The sequence below is a fragment of the Heloderma suspectum genome, chromosome 14, assembly GCF_057233095.1.
Source record: "Heloderma suspectum isolate Gila_16-S chromosome 14, 16-S_ref, whole genome shotgun sequence".
Lineage (NCBI taxonomy): Eukaryota > Metazoa > Chordata > Lepidosauria > Squamata > Helodermatidae > Heloderma > Heloderma suspectum.
In genome coordinates, this window is record NC_139471.1 from 23,583,929 (window position 1) to 23,605,519 (window position 21,591).

At 48.6% G+C, this 21,591-nt stretch overlaps 1 protein-coding gene across 5 annotated transcripts; it reads right to left on the minus strand.

The window, feature by feature from the left end:
* Window positions 1–515: 515 nt before the first annotated feature.
* On the minus strand, window positions 516–19,958 carry LOC146335804 (uncharacterized). 5 transcript variants are annotated; one of them, XM_084821452.1, is made up of 6 exons: window positions 18,065–18,156; window positions 13,903–14,065; window positions 12,494–12,607; window positions 8,117–8,246; window positions 7,021–7,151; window positions 516–5,726 (listed from the first exon to the last, which is right to left on the minus strand). In XM_084821452.1, exons 3-6 carry the CDS (start codon window positions 12,578–12,580, stop codon window positions 5,496–5,498), a joined length of 579 nt encoding a protein of 192 aa, XP_084677578.1. In that variant the 5' UTR covers window positions 12,581–12,607; window positions 13,903–14,065; window positions 18,065–18,156; the 3' UTR covers window positions 516–5,495. The 5 variants fall into 5 exon arrangements, with proteins under 5 accessions (XP_084677578.1, XP_084677576.1, XP_084677575.1 ...); XM_084821450.1 differs by lacking the exon at window positions 18,065–18,156 and adding an exon at window positions 8,883–8,918 and having other exon boundaries at window positions 13,903–14,033; XM_084821449.1 differs by lacking the exon at window positions 18,065–18,156 and adding an exon at window positions 8,883–8,918 and having other exon boundaries at window positions 13,934–14,029.
* Window positions 19,959–21,591: the final 1,633 nt, after the last annotated feature.

The following is a 21,591-nucleotide window of genomic DNA, read 5'->3' on the forward strand; positions in this document are numbered from 1 at the left end:
TATTGGGAAAAAGGCAGGATATAAATAAATCATCATCATCATAGGGAATTGCGGGGATCCTCAAAATAAGCCTGAGACAGCACTAGCCAATGCTGGGCCCAACCACCCTTATCAATTTGCTCAAGAAAGCTTCCTTTTGCCAGGTTTCCATCAGTGGAGCTCAGTGACCTTTTGCCATAAAGGATGAGAGCTTTGTCTGTTCTTGCTTTGATAGACATAATTCCAGCTTCCAGTCTTAGCAGGGAAGAAGGGAGCCCCGGTGAGAGTGCCAGCAGCTCTCCCAAAAAATTTATTTTGAATGGTCTCAACTGCTGGGGCATGACCCTGACCCCGTATCTCTGCACCATACAGAAGTTGGGGGAGCACTTTAGCTAGATATATTTCCAAGGTTGCACCCACCAGAGAACCACCGTTGTGCCACCCGAGAGATAGGGTTGCTTTAGCAGTCCTCCAGGCAGCAAGCTTCACTGCCCCTGTGTGGGGTTTCCAACTGCCATTTGAGGAGAATTGTACCCCCAGATATTTGAAGCTAGGACATTGTTCGATTATGTGCTTATCCAGGCGCCATTTATGTAGTTGTTTCCTTTAGGAAAAAACCATAGCCTTGGTTTTGCAATAATTTATAACCAACTTTTCCTGTCTGCAGACCAAAGTTTATTTAAAAGTCTCCTTAGACCAACTAAAGTGGTTGAGAGAAGGGCCATATCATCTGCGTAAAGTTACATTTGTACCTTTCGGGGTCCCAAAGATGGAGGGAAGTGATCCAAGGAACTTAAATCTGCCACTAAACTATTCACATAAAAACTGAACAAAAAGGGGGCCAGTATGCAGCCCTGTCTGACACCTCTTCTGATGGTGACTTTTCCGGACAGCGCTCCTGACAGACCAGTTCGAACTTTCAGATCTGTATGGGAGTGGATTTTCTGCACCAAAAACAGCAGCCGTTTATCAATGTTTGTATATGACAGTTTTTCCCATAAACAGTTTCTATCTATTAGATCAAATGCAGAAGTCCACAAAGGCTACATACAGTCTGCCTCCAGGCCTATTCAGACTTTTACAAATCAAATAGGACAGCACAAAACATTGGTCAATTGTGCTCCTCCCCTGCCGAAAACCTGCTTGTTCATCAGCAAAAACGTTGTTTTCTTCTGCCCACGCTTCCAATTTATTCAACCGGAATCTTCCATATACTTTAGAGACTATGTCCACAAGGCTAATTGGCCTGTAATTCTTAGGGTCTGATCTTTCGCCCTTTTTGTGCAGCGGAACTATAATGTTGGACCCCCACCCGGCAGGGTTGATTCCAGTCAGATTAATATGTGAAAACAACTTCACCAGCACTGGGGCCCACCAGGCAAGACTGCATTTAAATAATTCTGTGGGGAGTATATCTTCCCCAGGTGCTTTGCCAGATACCAGGTTATGGAGTAAATGTTTGATCTCCGAGACTGAGACCAGTGGCCAGTTAGGGAGATCCATACAAGCAGGATTAACCTCTGTAGGGGCAGGTCCCTGGAAAGTTTTCAAAATGTTGTTGCCATAATGAACCAGGGTTCTGAGATTCTAATTTGAGCATGGAAAAGTGTAGCTCTGAATTGATCAAATTCCAAATTTTGACATTATCTTTTTGTGTCGCCGCCAATCCCAGCTACATCCATCTTTGTCTAATAGACTCCGCCTTCTTTTTCATTAGAAACTTATAAGATGAACGGGTTGTAATTAAAGTCTTATAACACTCCTCTGATCTAAAGCGCTTCAAGCTATGGGTAATCCTTGCTAATTCTTTTTTCATGTTCCTGCATTCCCTATCATACCAACTGGTTCTACCTGGGCAGGGGGCGGGCGCGGGACCAGATTGTACCAGAAAAGGTTTCAGGTACTTGGCAATTTGCTGATAACCCTCCAAGACCTCCAAATGACCCACTAGAATTCTCAGTCCCAGTAAAGTTGGGCTATATAACAAGTCAGTTATCAATGGACTTGTGGACTCAGACCATTTGAGCCGTCTATGGCCAGCAGTGACCATTTCAAAAGAATATGTGCTTTTTTCCAGAGTTGGCTTAACTGGCAATTGAATGACAAGCTTAATAGGAAGATGGTTGCTCTCTGGCTGATCTTCAAGTGAGAAACTTTTTACATTCAAGATTAAATTCGGAGAAATCAAAAAATAATCTACTACACTGTGTAATGCCCAGAAGATATATCTTTCAAACTACCATTCAAAATTAATAGGAAACACATGTAACCCAGCATAATAAGGCTATGACCATCCCTGTTAACCTTCCTTCTTGAGAATGCCTGTCCAGACAGAATAGATTGTCCAGGCAAAGACCAAAATGTCTGAACAGCTCTGAATTAGTTGGACCTATCTGAGCATTTAGGTCCCCTCCCAAAATAATGTGGGAGTTGTCGGACTGGCACTCGTAATTTCCCAGAGCAGATTCCAAAGATAACCACACATCTTGGGGGGATGGGGATGAGTTCTCTAGTGGAACATAAGCATTAACACAGAAAGAGGAGGTACCGTTAGTGATAACCTGTAACATCAGGATGTTATTATGCAACTGGGGATCTATCATTCGGCAGCTACCCTCTAGCTCTACCAAAACAAACACTGCCAGCCCACCACAGCAGTGGCCCCTTTTATGACGTCTGACAGCAGCTTTAGAGAATGCCCTGTAACCCTGCAATTGTAGACAGGAAACATCCTCCACCCAAGTTTCTTGTAAGAAAATTATCTGAAACTGTTGTAGGTATGTAATGACCTCTTTATCCACTCTCTGGCCATGCCATCTGGAAATATTCCAAGACAATCTTTAAATCGAAGTATGTTTTTTCAACTTCTCTGCTGCTTAGTCAACCGTTTAAAGAGACCTGGGGGGAACGAGGGGTGGAGCAAATGTCCGAAGGAGGAGTTACCCCTGAATAGGACTGCACCAGTGGTGAGGTGGGAACACCCCTCTCATCTCTCACAAGGGAGAACAAAGAATCTTGCAGAAAAAGTAGACCCCTAAGGGATAATTCCTGTGCCTTGGGTGGTGGCAGAAGCTTTAAACCATGCTAACAAAGCAGCTTCATCTGGGGGCAGCAGTTCTTCCAAGGCAGCTAATCCTTCATGCAAATGCAACTTGAATGGAGATTGAGCGTTCGCTTCACCCTGTGACTTATCCCCTCTATTCTGATGGTAATTCAGTAGTTCCTGAAGAGAGCACAAGTTAAACAGTAGCTCCTCTTGTTCAGGGGTAATCACACCCTGGGAGTGCTTCACCAGGTCTGCTTCTTCCTCTGTGAAGTAGACCGTAATTTCACCTGCGCCTATAGGTGTAGGGCTGTGCCTAAGGTGCAAGCAATGCAATGCAGCCTGCTCCACAGGGTTGTTAGCCGACTGAGGAATTATATTTCTTCCTAATTTATATAATGCTGCTTGCTGCCTATTTGGGCTCCTAGCATTACCCACCCCAGTTTGGCTGCACTGTTTGAGGTAATCTCCAGAGGGTAATGTACTATGTTTTTCCTTGGAGGTTACTTGAGGGGCTTCCCCCTGGAGCCTACCTGGGATGGGTTTAGCAATATTCTTGACGTATCTGGTAACCAATATCCCCTTCCTCTCCAGCATTGGTCTGCTCTTTAGGACGTAATTAACAGCGTGTATTTCTGCAAATGGAGCCTGAGAGGTATTCTACTTCTATTATATTCAGGGAAATAAGGTCCTTAAGACCAGAATGTCTCAGTGCCTGCAAAAAAGCCTTCTGTCTTATTTCTAAGAGTTGAATAAACCTTGGGCAGAACCAAATTTGAAAAGACTGGATGGCTGCTCATTAAAGTCAGACAGGATTGGACTCTTATCGAATTGTGGGGGTCTTTGACATGCGATTGATTGCGCCTGTTGTAGATATGTAATGACTCCTGTTTGCTCCTGTTTCAAAACTAGGCCAATGGGGTCTGTCTGTGTACTGGATTCCTGTGTGATTTTGGACCGTGGGCTGGGGGAGTTCATTTGTATTGTCTCCCTTTTGAGATGCTTGACCTGCCTCACCGGCTTGTCCTTCATTTCAGCATCCTGACTGTCATCTGGTACTGTTAATAGTGAGTTGTTGTTGTTGTTGTTCAGCCGTTCAGTCGTGTCCGACTCTTCGTGACCCCATGGACCATAGCACACCGGGCCTTCCTGTCCTGTGCTCTCTCCCAGAGCGTGCTCAAGTCTATATTCATTGCATCAGTGATGCTATCTACACCTTCCAACCTGAGGGGTTCATCTTCCGGCATCATCTCTTTTAGCCTTGTGATTCATTCCATGGGCTTTTCTTGGCAAGAATACTGGAGTGGGTTGCCATTTCCTTCTCCAGTGGACCCTTATGAAGGGTCCTTATGAACTCAGTGAAGTGAAGCTTATGGCTTCACTGAGTTACGCAAGCCCCTTCGCCACAACAAGGCAATGATCCATGAAGGGGAATAGTGAGTTAAACATATGATAATGACGTTAATGACATGTTGGGTGAAGGGGATGGGCTCTTGCGAGGTCTTCCCTGACACAGGGACTTCTCTGCCCCTGCACAGCCCAAGTCCTCATGCAAACACCCAAGACACCCGCCCCCCCAAGACAACTGGTCTGCACCTTGAGAGCTGCACAGCTGCAAAGCCCGCCCCCACTATGCTCCTTGGAAGGGATTGCCTTTCTTAATTTATTGTGTTGCAAAATGACACCGAGATAATAAATGAAAATGCTTATTTTATTTTGATTAAAATCTTGTGAACTTGAGCTGGGGGAGGGGGCCTCCCAGAGGAGGGTGTCTGTATAATTTGCCACTTGGGGATGTTCATTTGGTTGGGGTTTGAGCTGGGGGCCAAGGTGGAAAATCAAAATGTCAACCCTTCCCCTTGTACTGTAAGGAAAGGGGAGGCACAAGCCATCCAGACGCCGTCCTCTGGCATGATGATGAAGGACCGCTGCTCAAGGTATCAACTTCACATCTCCTAAGCAGAGGCTGGATGGCCGCCTATCAAGGACATTGTTGCAGTTGGCTTCCTGCATTGCTAATGGGTCTTTGACCTTTGATCTAGATGATCTTTGAGGTCCCGTCAATTTCTGTGGCTCTGTGATTAAGTGTGGAGACTGGCATGGAAAGAAAACATCCTCGATTGCAGTGGCAGGAAGCTGTGGCCTGCCAGATGTTATTGGACTCAGTCTCCCATCTTCCCCAGCCCAAAAGGACAATGGTTAGGGGTGATTGGAGTTGAAGACTAGCAACATCAGGACGGCCGCAACTTCTAGATTGGAAGCCCAGATGTTGTTGGACTTCAAATCCCATCTGCCCTGACTGACTCTCAGCCACGCTGATGGGAGTTGAGTCCAACAACACTGGGACACAGGTTCCCCCCTCTAGTCTATCAAAGATGAAAAAGAAGCCCAGGCGTCCAAGAGCCTCCAGCTAGAAGCCAGTTCCATGGGACTCTCTCTTTCTCTCTTCTCGACTAAACCCGTGGCCTGATTTTCATCTCCGAGTGCTTGTAGGAATACTGGAACCCTTTGCCACTTTTCCAGTTGATTCCATCAGCATAAGAGGTGTGTGCCCCCAGCCAGTACAGCCCGTTGAGGTTGGAGGAGTGGCATTCGTTGTACCACCAGGCGCCTTTGTACGTCTCTGCGCATTTGATGTTCTGGGGGTCTTGCTGTTTGTCTTTGGTGGAGAAGGGCATGTCATTGTGGCCTGATAAGGAATCGCCTGTAAAGAAGAGAATAAAGTTCTAGTTAAGGGCAGATGGCAGGTCAGTCTCCACCTGACCAACTGTAAGGTGATGGCGGATTTGAACCCAGGACTCTGGCAGCACCGCCACGGCAGCCCTCAGACAGAAGGAGTTTTTGCCCTAATCTCTGCTGGGCTGCCCTACCACCCATATAACCCACACCAGCAGGGATGTAGCCAGGGACTCAAAAGATTTGGGGCCTAGGCCCATGGGACACAAATCTGGATAAAAAGTGTGCATTTATACTTATGTATGCACATTTGGAAATTATTTTTAGGATTTATATGTGTGCATTCACATTTAGACATGTTCTCCAAAGGCAAAGCCAGCCAATTAATTTCCCACCCAAATAAAAGCTTCCCTTGGCAGCAATGAAAGATTTTCTTTCCTACGTTTAACTGCCACGTGGGAGGTGATTTTGCGGGGTCACCGTTAGGCATCTCAGAGAAATTTGCAATGGATTAAAATGAGTTTGGATTTCTATGAATCCAACCTGTGGATTCCACAGCAGACTGGCTTTTTCTGAGTCATGCAGTATGGCAGACCGGTTTTTCACTTTGGGGGGGATTTACACTAATGTGCATTAGCGTTACATTGCATTAGTGCTAATTTGCATTAACTAATGCACAATAGTGCATTTGCACACATGCACATTAGCATTATTGTGAATTAACACAAGTAGAACAGAATTCTGGTAAAAACGATCCAATTCCATCACTGACCAGACAACGGAATGAAAGACAGCAGACAATCTGCGAAACACAGGCAGGGTAGATTTAATATAATCCATACATCATAACACTCCTGTGTTTCCCCCCACACTTCTTCTGACTCTTTTTCTTGTTTGAAAACTGTTTGGAACCATGTTTTGCACTGCAGAATCTAAAAGCCGTCCCTTGCAACCCTGGTCAGATTTGACGCAGAATAAAACAGGCGCTCATCATGACAAATAATATATTGTGGCTGGGGAAACTGATTTCCCCACCACCTACTGTGAGGATCACAGCTCAGCTCAGAGGGACGTCTGGGTGGGCTGGCAGATGACGTCAGGCGACATCGGCTAAGAGGAGAGTCCCGGCACGGTGCCCCTGCAGCCCTGGCTTTCGTTCGCCCACCACGGCCTGCTCCAGTTTGCCCAGCCCTTCCGACCAGTTCGGGAGGAAGGAGTGCCGCCACCTTCTGCCCCCCAGCGTCTCCCAGTCTGCGGCTACATGCCGTGGGCTCCCCCCTCCAGGAGCCACAGGAGGAGGCAGGAAAGTTTCCAGACGGTACCTGCGGTGCCTCCAGCGAAGCGTCCCAGAGCCTGTACCGATCCTCCTCCCCCGAAACGTTGAAGGATGCGTATTTGGCAAACGCCTCCTTGTTGTCGAAATCGGTGAGATCGACACGCAGTTCGTTCTCTCCTGTGCCGAACAGGGAGGGGAAAATAGGTTCCTGTATTCTGCGATGCCCCAGCCATCCGCTCGAGAAGCAGACTGAGAGCAGATCTTTCTCAGACAGATCAAGTCCCGGTCCACCAGGAACGTTCACACAACCGCTGCTGAAATACGCATGGGATTGCACAAGAGCCTCGTTGTTGCCATTGCGCAAATTATTCTGCTTCTCAACAGAGCTTGCGTGAGAGATTCCCGGTGGATGGTGGCCACGCTCCTTTTACATGCCATGATATTTATTCGGCCCTTCATCCAAAGACTATGGGGTGGTATATGCAGTTCTTCCCCCACGTTTTACCTTCATAACAACTGAGCTTATTTGGGCTGAGGGAGGGAGAGAAAGAGAGAGGGAAAGGGCGGGGGGAAGAGAGAGAGAGCACTTCATGGATGGGCAGGGATTTGAACTTGGGTCTACCAGTCTTTGCCCAAACGCTGTGACCACTACACTGCACTGTCTCCCTTTTTGAAAAAGAGAGGACCCGGGAGGCTGTGGAAAAACACAGCCTTATCAGCCTGTCCAGTCACTAAGATAATCAGACAGGATGCTCCTGGTGGTTCTGTATGGACCAGTTGGAGTCCACCCGGAGTGAAGCCTTTGGTGTGGTGGCCCCCTTTCTGTTGAGCTCTCTGTCTCTGGAGGTCAGGCAGGCACCAGCGTTGCGTCATTTTCGACGCCTGCTGAAGATAACTTTATTTGAAGAAGCCTTCATGTATTGTTCAGCCATGGGCTTTATTGGTATTTTGTTTTTAAAAAACTTTGAATATGTTGTTTTATTTTTATATGTTTTAATTCAGGACTATTAGTCTTTTTATCTGTCACTGTTCACCTCTGCGGAATCTGTTTAGATGTGGAGCGGTAAATAAATGTTGTAAATAAATAAATAGATAATACATTGGAAACCATAGGAGGAAAGGGGCAAAGACGTGGAATTTACCCAAAGAGGTCAAGAGGTTGATATTGTCATTTCCCAGCCAGAATTCTGTGAGTTGGCTTCCGAATCCTCTCTTGTAAGAGCTCCAATCCCGGTAAAAATCCACAGAGCCATCCACTCGTCTCTGGAACACCTGCAAGGAGGTGGCAGGGATTCTTTGAGTCTTCCTCCTGAAATAAAAGTCTATTCCAAAGCATATGGGGGGGGGGGACCCTTTGTGCAAATGTCACTTTTTTCAGTACCTGTAGACCAAAATATAAAAGCTCCAGATTCCTTTTCTCTTTGGGAAATTTCTTCATCCCCCAGATATATTGTAACCTAAACTGTATGAAAGCATGTTTCCCCAACCTGGGACTCCCATCAGCCTCAGCAAGCATGGCCAGTACTCGGGAATTCTAGGAGTTGTAGTCCAAAACACCTGGAGGGCACCAGTCTGGGAAGGCTGTATCCATGTCTTGTTGGTTCGCTCGGGCCAAAGACTGGCCAGGAGTAAGGCTGCCATCCCAAAACACTCACTGGGGAGTCAGCTGGAGGAGGGACTAGGAAGAAGGGGTTGGCGACTGGCATCTGGCCAGGCGAGGGGCCAAATCACTGCTGCTGCCGACGTGACTGGTGGAGGTTGCCCAGCTCAGACTGCAGCGTTGGCTTCCCGGGGGTGGAGAAGAAATGAGGGGGGGGGGCACCAGGCAGGCTGCCGGCTCCCCGCTTGTGCTGCGTCCATCTGCATGGCAGATTTCTGGCTCCAGGGAGCTTCTCAAAAAACACCTACCCTGCTTACAATGGCTGTCCCCCAGCTCCGTCTCTCCTGTGGGAAAGAGACAACAGGACCAGCGGTGAGAGGACAGTCCAGGGAGGCCAAGAATAAAAGAATAAATCAAGCAAACCTTTCTCATATGCAAAAGCCGGTACAAGGCCCAGGCGCAGGAACCTTGCGGAAGCTAAACAGGACTGAGTTGCTGAAGCTCAACAGGTCTGATTGAGTTCGACCATGGAAAATGGAGGGTTCATGCACCACAACGGAGAGAACAGCTCTAATAGTGCCCAATAATAGTCTTCAGACACATGTAGGAAGAAAGCCAGACTATGAAGCACATGGTCTTTGATGTCTATATACTAATGCCCAGAGTATGGGAAACAAATAGAACGAACTTGAACTCTTAATACAGGAGGGAAACTATGACCTGATAGGTGAAACAGACTTGGTGGGATTACTCTCATGCCTGGAATCCAGCAATTGAAGGACATAACTTGTTCAAAAAAGAACAGGAGGAACAGAACGGAAGGGGGGGTTGCACTATATGTTAAAAATACGTATCTCTGCACAGAAATACAGGAGGATGAGCTTGGTAGCCCCATCGAGAGCATCTGGGTTAAAATAAATGCAGCAAAGAATAAAAAGAACCTGATGGCCAGAGTCTACTACCAGCCACCCAATCAAGGAGAAGACGAGGATGAAACTTTTGAAAAGCAAATAGCCAATGTTTCAAGAAAGCATGATGTAGTAGTAATGGGGGACTTCAATTTCCCCGATATTTCTTGGGAGACAAATTCTGCAAAACATGGCCCCTCCAGGAAATTCCTGACTTGTGTGGCGGATAACTTCCTCCTACAGAAAGTAGAGGAAGGAACTAGAGGATCGGCTATCCTTGACTTGATCCTAACCAACAGAGATGACTTAGTGGAGAAAGCGGCAGTTGTTACAGGAACTCTGGGGGAAAGCGACCATGTTGTACTTGAGTTCTTGGTTCTACGGGAAGCAAAAGCCAAGTGTAGCCAAACGCGTACCTGGAATTTTAGGAACGCTGATTTTACTAAACTCAGAACAATGATCAGGAAGGTCCAATGGCAAGCGACTGTAAGGAGAAAAGGAGTCCAAGATGGGTGGGAGCTTTTAAAACAGGAAATTCTCAAGGCACAATTACAAACAATTCCAACAAGAAGAAAAGGTGGAAGACAACAGAAGAAGCCAATGGGGCTTCTCAAAAAGCTTAGAGATGACCTGAAAACAAAAAAGGACACATATAGGAAGTGGAAAGAAGGCCAAGGAAAAAAGGAAGAGTACAGGCAGGTAGCACAGAATTGCAGGGATGGCGTCAGGAAGGCTAAAGCTGAGAACGAGCTGAGATTAGCGAGGGATGCTAAAAGCAACAAAAAGGCTTTCTTCAGGTACATGCATAGTAAAAGACAGAGGAAAGAAACGGTGGTTCAACTATTAAATAAGGATGGCAAAATGATAACAGATGACAAAGAAAAGGCAGAGGTGCTCAATTCCTGCTTTGGCTCAGTCTTCTCCCAAAAGAGGGTCTATGACCCCCCTGGCAAAGGCAAAGTACGGGCTGAAGGGGCAGGATTGCAGCTTGAGATCGATAGGCATATGGTCAAGGAACACCTAATGACTTTGAATGAGTTCAAATCTCCAGGGCCAGATGAACTGCATCCTAGAGTAATAAGGGAACTGGCAGAAGAACTCTCAGAGCCATTGTCTATTTTCTTTGAGAAATCGTGGAGGACAGGTGAAGTGCCAGATGACTGGAGGAAGGCGAATGTTGTCCCTATCTTCAAAAAGGGCAAAACGGAGGAACCTGGGAACTACAGACCAGTCAGTCTGACATCCATCCCTGGGACAATTCAGCAGCAGATGATAAAGCAATCCATCTGTAAGCACCTTGAAAACAATGCAGTGATTCCTCGAAGCCAACATGGATTTGTCAAGAACAAATCCTGCCAGATGAATCTGATCTTATTTCTGGATCAGGTAACCTCCCTTGTGGACTGCAGGAATGCTGTGGACATCATATACCTCGACTTCAGCAAAGCTTTCGACAAAGTGCCCCATGATATCCTGATGAGCAAACTAGCTCAAAGTGGACTAGATGAAACAACAATCCGGTGGATCCACAGTTGGCTACAAAATCGGACTCAAAGAGTGCCTAGCAATGGGATCTTCTCAAACCGGGGAGAGGTAACGAGTGGGTTATCGCAGGGCTCAGTCCTGGGCCCGGTGCTCTTCAACATTTTTATTAATGACTTGGAGGAGGAGGTGCAGGGAATGCTGATCCAATTTGCAGATGACACAAAATTGGGCGGGATAGCTAATACCCTGGAAGACAGAAACAGAATTCAAAGTGATCTTGATAAGCTGGAGCACTGGGCAGAAAACAACAGAATGACATTTAATAGGGATAAATGCCAAGTTCTGCACCTAGGAAAAAGAAACCAAATGCACAGTTACAAGATGGGGGGTACTTGGCTCAACAGCACTACAAGTGAGAAGGATCTTGGAATTGCTGTAGATCACAAGCTGAATATGAGCCAACAATGGGATGTGGCTGCAAAAAAGGCCAATGCTCTTTTGGGCTGCATTAATAGAAGCATCGCTTCCAAATCCCAGGAAGTACTAGTTCCCTTCTACTCAGCACTGGTTAGGCCTCCTCTGGAGTACTGTGTCCAGTTCTGGGCACCACACTTTAAGAAGGATGCAGACAAGCTGGAGAGGGTTCAGAGGAGGGCAACAAAGATGATCAGGGGACTGGAAACAAAGCCAGTCCCCTGATCTGGGCATGTTTAGCCTTGAGAAGAGAAGACTGAGGGGAGACAGGATAGCGCTCTTCAAGTACTTGAAAGATTGTCACAGAGAGGAAGGCCAGGATCTCTTCTCGATCATCCCAGAGCGCAGGACACGGAATCATGGGCTCAAGTGACAGGAAGCCAGATTCCAGCTGGACATCAGGAATGTTAGAGCAATACGACAATGGCACCCATGACCTAGGGAGGCGGTGGGCTCTCCCACACTGGAGGCATTCAAGACAAGGCTGGACAGCCACCTGTCGGGGATGCTCTGACTTGGATTCCTGCATTGAGCAGGGGGTTGGACTCGATGGCCTTGTAGGCCCCTTCCAACCCTACTATTCTATGATTCTATGATTATATCTTCCTTTCATATATACAAATCATTTTAACAAGCAAAAGTAAGAAATCCCAGCACCTGATTAAAAAACTAATCATATGCTGCCAAATGCCTGAGAGTAGATAAATGTCTTAACTTGGCACCAAAAAGATGACAATGCTGGCGTCAGGCAGGCCTCACTGGGGAGATTGTTCCAGATACAGAGGGCCACCACTGAGAAGGCACTCTCCCGTGATACTATCCGCTGAGCCTCCTTTGGAGGACGCACCTGGAGGAGGGCCTTAGATCATGATGAGCATAATGTACAGATCAGTTCATGCTTTTTCGCAATACAAAAGAGACCAGCTTAGCAATCCACCAGCTCTTTGTCTCTTCCTGTCCAAAGGAGTCTGACATGACAGCATGGGGTTTGGGGCCAGTCTGAGCCCCAGGACCTCTCCGATTCCAAACCACGCATCTCTATCAGTACATACCTTTTGCGCCAAGAATGCCCTGGTCCCCTTCGGGTCCTGTTGGGCCAGAGGTGCCTGGACACCCTTGTAGGACGGCAACCTTCTCATTTCCACACAGGTCTACGACCTGTACACCTGCAGGGAAACAGCCATGTTTGGGATGAGGAACCCATGCCTGAAATGCAGCATGAGGCTGCTGAGATTTTCTGTCCTCCAGCTGACTCCCGCAAACGGAGCGTACATGCAGTTTTGCATGCAATTTCTTAACAAGCCCCATACAGAATTGCTTACCAAATGCAGCAGACAACAGCTTTCTCAAGTTTCTAGCTCTTATGAGGTCATGGGGGGGAGCCAATCTCTTTGATTGTATTCATCATAAAACAAATGGGGCATTTTTCAAAAGAGCTGGAAACCGCCTTTCCCAACCTGGGGCCTTCCAGATGGGATGGGGCCATCCCAGCTGGCTGTGGGATGATGGGAGTTGTAGCCCAGCCCATCTGGAAGGTCCCAAGTTGGCAAAGGCCAGCCTAAAAGGTTGCAGCAAAACAGATGGCACAATTCTCAAGTCTTCAGCTGGGGGAGGTGGTGGTTCAATTAGGCTCCGCTCCTAAACTTTGCACCTCTTTTAAGAGCGACTGCGTTAGGAATCACAGAAGCAAAGACGCACCCGGATCCTTGCCTCTGTTTTCTCCACCAACCTTTTCATAGCAGAGGGAATTCTTAGGGTTACACTGCCACATCTTGAACTGGAATGCATTTTGGAGGGGCTGGGGTGGAACCTGAGAGATTTTGCCTGCCTTAAAAACCTGGGTTGCCAGATTTTAACCCAGAGATGGCATATTGCCAAAACGCCCCGTGGAACCGAGAAAGGGTGCTCATGGCCACCCGCCCTCTACTTCTGCTTGTCCTGGGTCAAAAAGATGAATTTCACTTGCTTCAGGGTGCAGGGGAAGAGGGTGCTTGAAAGGGGAGCAGGTGGGAGGCTTAGAAGAGGCCCCCTCTCACAGCCCTGGGGCATCTGAAGCTCTCTCCTCACCGGGTTAACACCCGGCAACCTTCATTTCACTTTTCCCTGCAGAAAGGGGGGTGTCTGTCCCTTTCCATCCAAGCTGCTTCTTTTCTTAAGCCGACACAGGGATCGGGACCTCCTCCAGCCCGAGGGCCAGATTCAGTTTCGGAGAAGCTCCTGGAGGCCGCGTTCCAGTGGTGGGCGGGGCCAAAGGCAAAAAGGGTGGAGCCAAAGGCAAGTGGGGGCAAACATATAAAGAAACCCAGCATAGTTTGGCTTAACCTTCGTGCCAGCAGCTGAGCCTTTGGAGGGGCCTTTCGGCCCTTGGGGGGGGGGCTGTTAAGATCTGCCCCGCCTTTGAACAGGTGTTCACCTTTGCCTTTCGGCTTCCAGTCACATCCCCAAAGCTGCACGGGCTCACCTGGGTGAAACTCAGCCAGCTTGCCGCTCACCTGGGCAGGTGTCGAGGGCCGTCCCGCAAGCCACTGTCAGCAGACACAGCAGGGAGAGACGGGCTTGCGTTGTGTCCTTCCTCATCACTGCACCTCAGTCCCCTGCCTGCTCTCCCCTCAAGCTTTTATGAGCTGGGCGGTGTGGTTTTTGTTTTGTTTTTTAATGTAAATGCGGAAAAATGCACGTCAGTCAACAGAATTGCGTCACTCCCGAACCCATCCTCCTTGATAAACACTCACCGCTGAGGGTCAAAGCACATGTGATAGGCAGTTCCGTTACTCCTTGTTTTAATATTTACTTTATTTTTAAATAAAAAGCAGCTGGGAGGAGAAGGACTGGAATCGGATGCCCCATATCTTCCGATGGATCCTGTTTCTAGTCTCCTGCCTTTGTTTTTCATTTTAAAATGGTGGAAGATGGGGAGGGCTGTGGCTCAGTGGCAGAGACCCTGCTTCATGTGTGGAAAGTCCCAGCTCCCAGCATCTCCAAGTTAGCGCTGGAAAAACTCTTGCCTGAACCCCACCCCCACCCCTGCTATCAGTCAGTGTCAATAAGACCTACACAGACCAAGGTTATGACTTCTGATGCTCTTGTTTAAATTAGCCCTTCATTTAGAATCATGAGGACTTGAAGCTTCCTTTATTTTTAGGGCAAGACTATAGCTCAGTGGCAGAGCACATGCCTTGCATACAAAAAGTCCCAGGTTTGATGCCCAGCTTCTCCCCAGAGGGCTGGGAAAGAATCCTGCCTGAAACCCTGGAGACCTGCTGCTGCTGGTCAGTGTCAACAATTCTGAGGCAGATGGACCAAGGGTCTGTCTCAGCATAAGGCAGCTTCTGATGTTCCTAACAAGGAACATCCCACATTACAAGTTAAATTAATCCAAAAAGCACCTTCAATGCCGACAATTGTTGCAAGTCTTGAGTAGGGTGTTCATGTATCCAACTTTACAGAGGAGAGTTCTCTGTCTGAAGCACTGTGCAGTCCAAGTCTAGTTTGAAGATCAAGAACGCTTAGAAAGGAGAACAGCTTGGAGTTGCCCCTCAACCTTTAGCATCTGGATCGCAGACCTGGTCACCGCCTTCCCCACTACTCAAGATACATGTTGCGTTGCTAATTAAATTATCGCAGTTATTTCTCAGGGTGGATCTCTACAGATAGATGAGCAAGCACAAATGCTATGCAGGCCAGTGTCTTCTTTTTGTCTCTTCTTTTGGTGGCGCAGACGTGGCGGCCCTAATCTTCTTAAGACTTCTAGGAAGACCTTTTTCGCTGAATAAAAGCTGGAAACCCCTCTTCATTTAGCATTTGATATTTTTAGCCCATGCATGAATGCCCACAGCCTTAATGCCTACAGACGTAACCACATATCAAAGTTTCTTAGGCTGCAATGCTATGTATGTTTAGACAGAAAAATGTCCTACATCTCTCAGCATTCCCCAGCCAGCAAGGCTGGCTGGGGAATGCTGGGAGTTGTAGGACTTTTTTCTGTCTAACCTTGTGTAGGATTGCACTTTGGGGCCACTTTTAAGTGTCTTGGCTGTGAGACTTTAAGAAGCCAGCAGCTGTTAGTTTCTCTTTCCTTTCTGGCGGCCTGGCCGGGGGCCCTTTTCTGTTCTCTTTGTTCTCGGGACACCAGACTTTGGGGGGAAGCCACATGAGAGAAGACAAACCCCTGAGGAGCCCGTCTTCTCTCTGGTGTGTATCAGTAAAGAATGCTGTTGTGGAAGTGTCAGAGCCAGCTGCCTGTTACTTGGGGAGCAAGGCCCAGGGGTGAGCTGCAAGCGGAGCTCGCCCCCACATTAACCACGCCCAGGGGACATTGCTAGGGCTTCCCCAGGGAATCTTGCCATTCAGGTTTGGCAGGGATGTTCAAGGATTCTCTGTAAAAGAGGAGCCCCTCATAGAACCACAGTCCCCATCATTAGTCAGTTGGGCTCAATACAAGTAATACTGACAAATGTATAACAGCAGAGGAAGGGGGCTTCCCCTCTGAACAGTCTCCTTTCAGTCTCCCTGTACAGGGATCACTCTGCGTACCAACAGTGTTGTCCTGACAAAACTGAAGGGTCATGCTCCATCCCACAGACCGAGCAATTTGGCCAATCCCAAGGAATGGACAAATACACTTCTTGGCCAAATATTATCTAGTTATCCACCCCAGGGATATTCATATCAGTCCCATTAACACCAGGGGGCTGTTGGTTCCACAATACAACTTGTCTTCCACAGGCACATAGCTACAGTGGTTGTGTTTGCCTTGGCTGGCGCTTGGGGCCGTACACACTTGGACTCTGGTGTCACTATCACTTGCTGACCAGACCCTGAGGAAGTAGCCAACAGGTTGGGGAAGGTCCGCACAGGAACAAGGTATAATTCTACTATGTACACACAGGAAGAAAGATACACAATTAATAGCAATTCATTGGGTGATGACACATTACAAGTCTCCTGGTTGTCTTTTCCACTATAGACAGTAACTGGGGTTGATGCCCATCTCTGCCATCCTGGCACTCCCTGTGAGAATGTCAACAATCAGTTATTCCCAGCCCCTTAATTTTCCCACCACCAGGCAAGCAGGAGAAACAGGTGGCTCTTGGCCTCTTGGTGACAATTTTTCTCCAGTGTGATTTGAGTTGGTTTGGATAAACAAGCCGCCTCTTTTGCCCTGGGATCAGATCCATATCTGTGGATCTCAGTCCTTTCTCATCTGATCTGGTCCTGCCATTTCCTGAATGACAGGCATACCAGATTTCTCATGGATCGCTTATAGGATGCGCTGATCAAATTTTAAAAGTGACTTCACTTTAGTCCTTGCACTTCACTGTGATGGTCTGAATCACACACCCCTCCTAACACCTGGATGCATTTCAGAGCCCAACCAGATCACGGGGCATTCCACCCACAAGTCCCCCGAGCTCCAATGCCCAGTGGCATTGTCACTTGTCCTCCCCACAGACATACATCTTTGGGGTACCATAAGGATACTCTAGCACTGTCAGGTGTAACCTTCATTGGTCTACATTAATTAATTAATTAATTCATTCATTCATTCTATTTCTATACTGCCCCATACTCGAAGAAGCTCTCTGGGCAGTTCACAACAAAAAAACATACTAGGTTGGTTTTTCCATATCTTCAGACATTCCGTCTCTGCGGTGCCACACTGCCCCACCATTCATTGTAAGGGTGTTTGGCTTCACTCAGGGGGCAGCTGTTGAGTTCAAATTCCACCTGCTCTAAAAACTGCCCCCCTTTTCAAAATATGATCTAGGGTTGGCTGTTTCAGTTTCTGCTTTAATAGTCCTTTCATCTTTTCTATCAACCCCACTGTTTGGGGATAATGGGGTTTATGGAATACTCATTGAATCTTCCATTCGGTCATGGATGCTGAGCCCTCCCGCTGAGTAGTGAGGCAGCAGAGACTCGCTGTGCAATCCACAAACTCTTTATTCGGCTAATAGCACCTGTTCACCTCTGCAGTGACTACGAAAGCTTAGAGCTGCCCTCTAGGCCAAATTTGCAAGGTGAATCTTTTGGTAAGAGAGCTACTGAAAGCAAGTTAGTTGCCTTTCAACTCTGGATGGGTTTCCTGCCATGCTCAGCTGGTGTTTTCAGAGCTCCTGTGAAACAAACTATGCATGTTTAGGCTTGAGAAGAGAAGACTGAGGGGAGACAGGATAGCGCTCTTCAAGTACCTCAAAGGCTGTAACAGAGAGGAAGGCCAGGATCTCTTCTTGATCATCCCAGAGTGCAGGACACAGAATAATGGGCTCAAGTGACAGGAAGCCAGATTCCGGCTGAACATCAGGAGAAACCTCCTGACTGTTAGAGCAGTACAACAATGGAACCAATTCCCTAGGGAGGTGGTGGGCTTTCCCACACTGGAGGCATTCAAGATGAGGCTGGACAGCTGCCTGTCAAGGATGCTCTGACTTGGATTCCTGCACCGAGCAGGGGGTTGGACTCGATGGTCTTGTAGGCCCCTTCCAACCCTACTATTCTATGATGTTGTGATATGGTTCTATGATTCTCCTGACCCAACTTCTGACAGGCAGCCAATCTGGTGTGATGCCTCCCACCTCCTCCTCTCAGCGCCGCCCACTTAACTCAATGGCTCGTTTTGGCACCTGTCAATCGTGAATCTCCTTCCCCCTCCAACAGAGCAGCAGTTCCCACAGGGAAGGGGGGAGGACACTCTCTGAGCCTGTCCCTCCTCCTCCCCGATAAGCCCCTGGGGGGGAGTCTTGGGAATGTCCTCCCCTACACTCTGCTGGGCTTCTTCTAGCTCCATCTCTGAATCTGAATCGGAGTCCAAAACCAAAACAGAGGGCCTGGGCTCAGTCCTGACACATTCATTGGCCTATTTTTGCACTTCTGTGCCTGTAAGGTGACTTTCATTGTCAAACTGGAGATGCATGGGCATTTAATACCTGCAAGTCAGAAGGTCTGGATGCTTAATGATGCTTTGCTAGCACACAGATGCCTCAACAAATGGCCGGAATAGGAACCTCCCATTGTCAATAAGGTACCGCCACCATCTGAATTGGAAAAGGGGGCTCACATCATTCACCTGGCACATTGGTCCAGGACTTTGGCTGCTACTCATTTGGCCTCGTGGGTCTTCAGAGAGAGCATCTATTCCACTCTTTGGCACAGTTCACATGTTGCCCTCTGTGAAGCCCATTCCTGGGGGGCCTCAGCTCCCAGGTGGCCTGATTGTCTCTTCATGAGCCCACCAGGCCGAAGGTTACACTTCTCCCCCTGATCTTGCGTGGGCTGCTCAAACTTAGCCAATTAGTTTGTGGCTATTTGCACCAGCTTCAGTCATTCCGGAGGCATGCCCATTTTTCACGTCCTGTAAACACAGCTATTCTACTGGATCAGTTTATCCACCTGCTTTCCATAGGTCTGCCCCCATGGGGGCAGTTACATATACAGAACTCACTGACAATTCCTGTTGTCAACCCTTTGTATACTGCTCATGAGTCTGCAAAGATGTACACTGAATCAGATTACTTGCATTAGGATATTTAATGCCATCAGCTCAGCATACTGACTGGATTTACCTGCTCAGCCCCAGAAAGTGTGACGCGCTTTCTGGGGTCAATAGCGACCATCTGACGCTCCCTTCAATTTCCATCCAGGAACCCAGTTTGCAATGTGGGCTACCTGGCCAAACAGCAGGGTTTCCCCCCGTAGGGATTCTTCCATTTCTACTACAGGACTTTTCGTATGCCTCTTTTCCAGTGAGGGTTAACACCTGCTCTTAAACAGCATAGAATCATAGATCATAGAATCATAGAACAGTAGGGCTGGAAGGGGCCTACAAGGCCATCGAGTCCAACCCCCTGCTCAATGCAGGAATCCAAGTCAGAGCATCCCTGACAGATGGCTGTCCAGCCTCGTCTTGAACGCCTCCAGTGTGGGAGAGCCCACCGCCGCCCTAGGTACTTGGTTCCATTGTTGCCTTGCTCTAACAGTCAGGATGTTTGTCCTGATGTTCAACCGGAATCTGGCTTCCTGTAACTTGAGCCCATTATTTCCATTCCCTCCCTGGGGTCCTGCTTTCGCCCCTTTGGAAATGTACCATTTCCATCTTGACTGTTAAATGCTACCAGTGAGAGGGCTGGCTGATTCAGAAGAACAGAAGGACACAAGCGGAGCCCTGCTGGATCAGACCAAGGGTCCGTCTAGTCCAGCATTCACACAGTGGCCAACCAGCTGTTGACCAGGAACCCACAAGCAGGATATGAGAGCTACAGCACCCTCCTGCCCATCTGTCACCCAAGTTATTATGGGTACTGGATCCCATCATTACCACTACTGACTTTTAGCCAGCAAGTCTCTCCCAGGCTGTTTCTACATGAGGCTTTTACCATGCGCTCGTGATTAGAGACTTACGGATGTTCGCTGGTCCTTTACACAATGTCGTATACCTCCAGGGTGTCTCCTGAGGATTTTCCTGGTTATCCTGCCTTAAAAAAGACTGGCAATAAGCTGGATTTTTTTTTTTAAACCACCCTTTCTGCAGTGTGCAGTGTCAGCATACTGCCATAATTCCACCACTAGATGGCACCATTCCATTGACAAATATTGAAAGCCCCAGATGGGCTGCTGAGAAAAGGCCGTTTCAATCCTACCGCGCGTTTGTCATCGAAAGGAGCCCGTCCTGATCGGGCTGCAGAAAGAGAAGCGGAATGGTCCGGCAGGGCTGCGGGATCTCGGCCAGAGCTCAGTGCAAACAGTTGCTGCTCAAAGGGGGCTGGTCAGCTGCAGCGTCTGGTGCCGCAGTGCCAAAAGCCTCCGTTTAACCCCACCCCACCCCCCTTGCCTGCTCTTGCTCTTCCTGCTCTTGTTTCCTTGGCAGACACGCAGTGTGAAGGGGAAGTCCTTCACACAGGGGACTTCAAGGGCGCTGCAGCTGCGACAGCAGCATCGCCCCCCATCAGGGCTTCCCGTTAACGCTTCCCTCACTTGGACTGGGCTTTTTCCCCAGCCACTAAATCGGTGGGCCACTGGGGCAAGATCTGAACAAGGTGCAGAACATGCTGCCCCCAACAACCCATCGGGTTCTAACCTGTGTTGCGCATCGCGCTGGGAGGCTGGGGTCTGCCAAGTTCAACAGCCCTTCGGCAGACAGGTCTCAACCCTGCACCTGTGGGGTTGAATCCTGAATTTCCTTGGGGATTAACTTCTCACCTTCCTTAAGAAAGCAGCGCTCCCACTCCAGCATGTTTCGTATTTGCATCCGCCAAGTTACAATGTCCGGCCCAACAGCAGTTGGGGGCGGGGGGTCTGTTTCTTAAGCTGAGCGGGGAGGGGGCACTCCACTGTCATCCTTACAGCCCATCTAGCTTTTCTCGCCAGGAGCTCAGGGGAACTGAGGGAGAGACCACTGCTCTTAAGATCCCCACCTCCAGCAACTTCTGTACTGTCTCAAAGATTGCTTTGACCTCCTCCTGATAGGCAGCACTGCCTCTTTTCACTGGTCTGTCCAGGCGAGGGACCTCTAAGGGGATTCACCTTGCTCTCGTCTGGTCGCTTGAATTTCAAATGCAAATCAACCCATGGGAGCCTGAAATTCTCACTTCTCCAGGAATCAGTGCCCATAATACATTCAAGGGCACAAAAACTAGGGCTGTGCACCACTTCGGCCCAAGGCCTGAAGCATGAGTCGAGGCGGGCTGCTTTGGGCCACTTTAAGCCCCTTCCGAGGCAAAGCAGAGGGGGCACAAAATGACCCGGAGCAGGTTGGGGGCTCTCCAAAGTGCCTCGGCGCACTCCGGAGCTACAGCACCCCCGGCCCAGCTGCAGCGGCACCTCCAGGTCCTGACCTGGGCCGCCTGTCACCATCACTGCTGCCGCCTGCGCTGCCTCTATTGCCGCCACCATTGTCACCGCCGCCGTCATCGCCACCGCCAGCTCCTGAGACCTGGACGCACACTGGCTCTTATTGAAGGGAGTTGCCAAATGGCGACTCCTTTCAATAAGAGCCGGCGCACGTCCAGGCCTCAGGAGCTGGCGGTGGTGATGACGGTGGAGGAGGAGGAGGAGGAGGCCCAGGTCAGGAGCTGGGGCTTTGCGTGGGGGTGTCAGCGGGGGTGAAGTGGGATTCAGCCATCCAAATCCCACTTCTGGTTTGGGCTGAGTCAGG

What these genes read in the sequence shown, in the direction of transcription:
- LOC146335804 (XM_084821450.1), bottom strand. Translation starts at nt 12,580, where the DNA reads ATGAGAAGGTTGCCGTCCTACAAGGGTGTCCAGGCACCTCTGGCCCAA. An exon ending in GGACAGCCATTGTAAGCAGG is followed by an intron (nt 8,247 to 8,882) that starts GTAGGTGTTTTT and finishes ACCTCCTTGCAG; the next exon opens with GTGTTCCAGAGACGAGTGGA. An exon ending in CTTCGCTGGAGGCACCGCAG is followed by an intron (nt 5,727 to 7,020) that starts GTACCGTCTGGA and finishes TCTTCTTTACAG; the next exon opens with GCGATTCCTTATCAGGCCAC.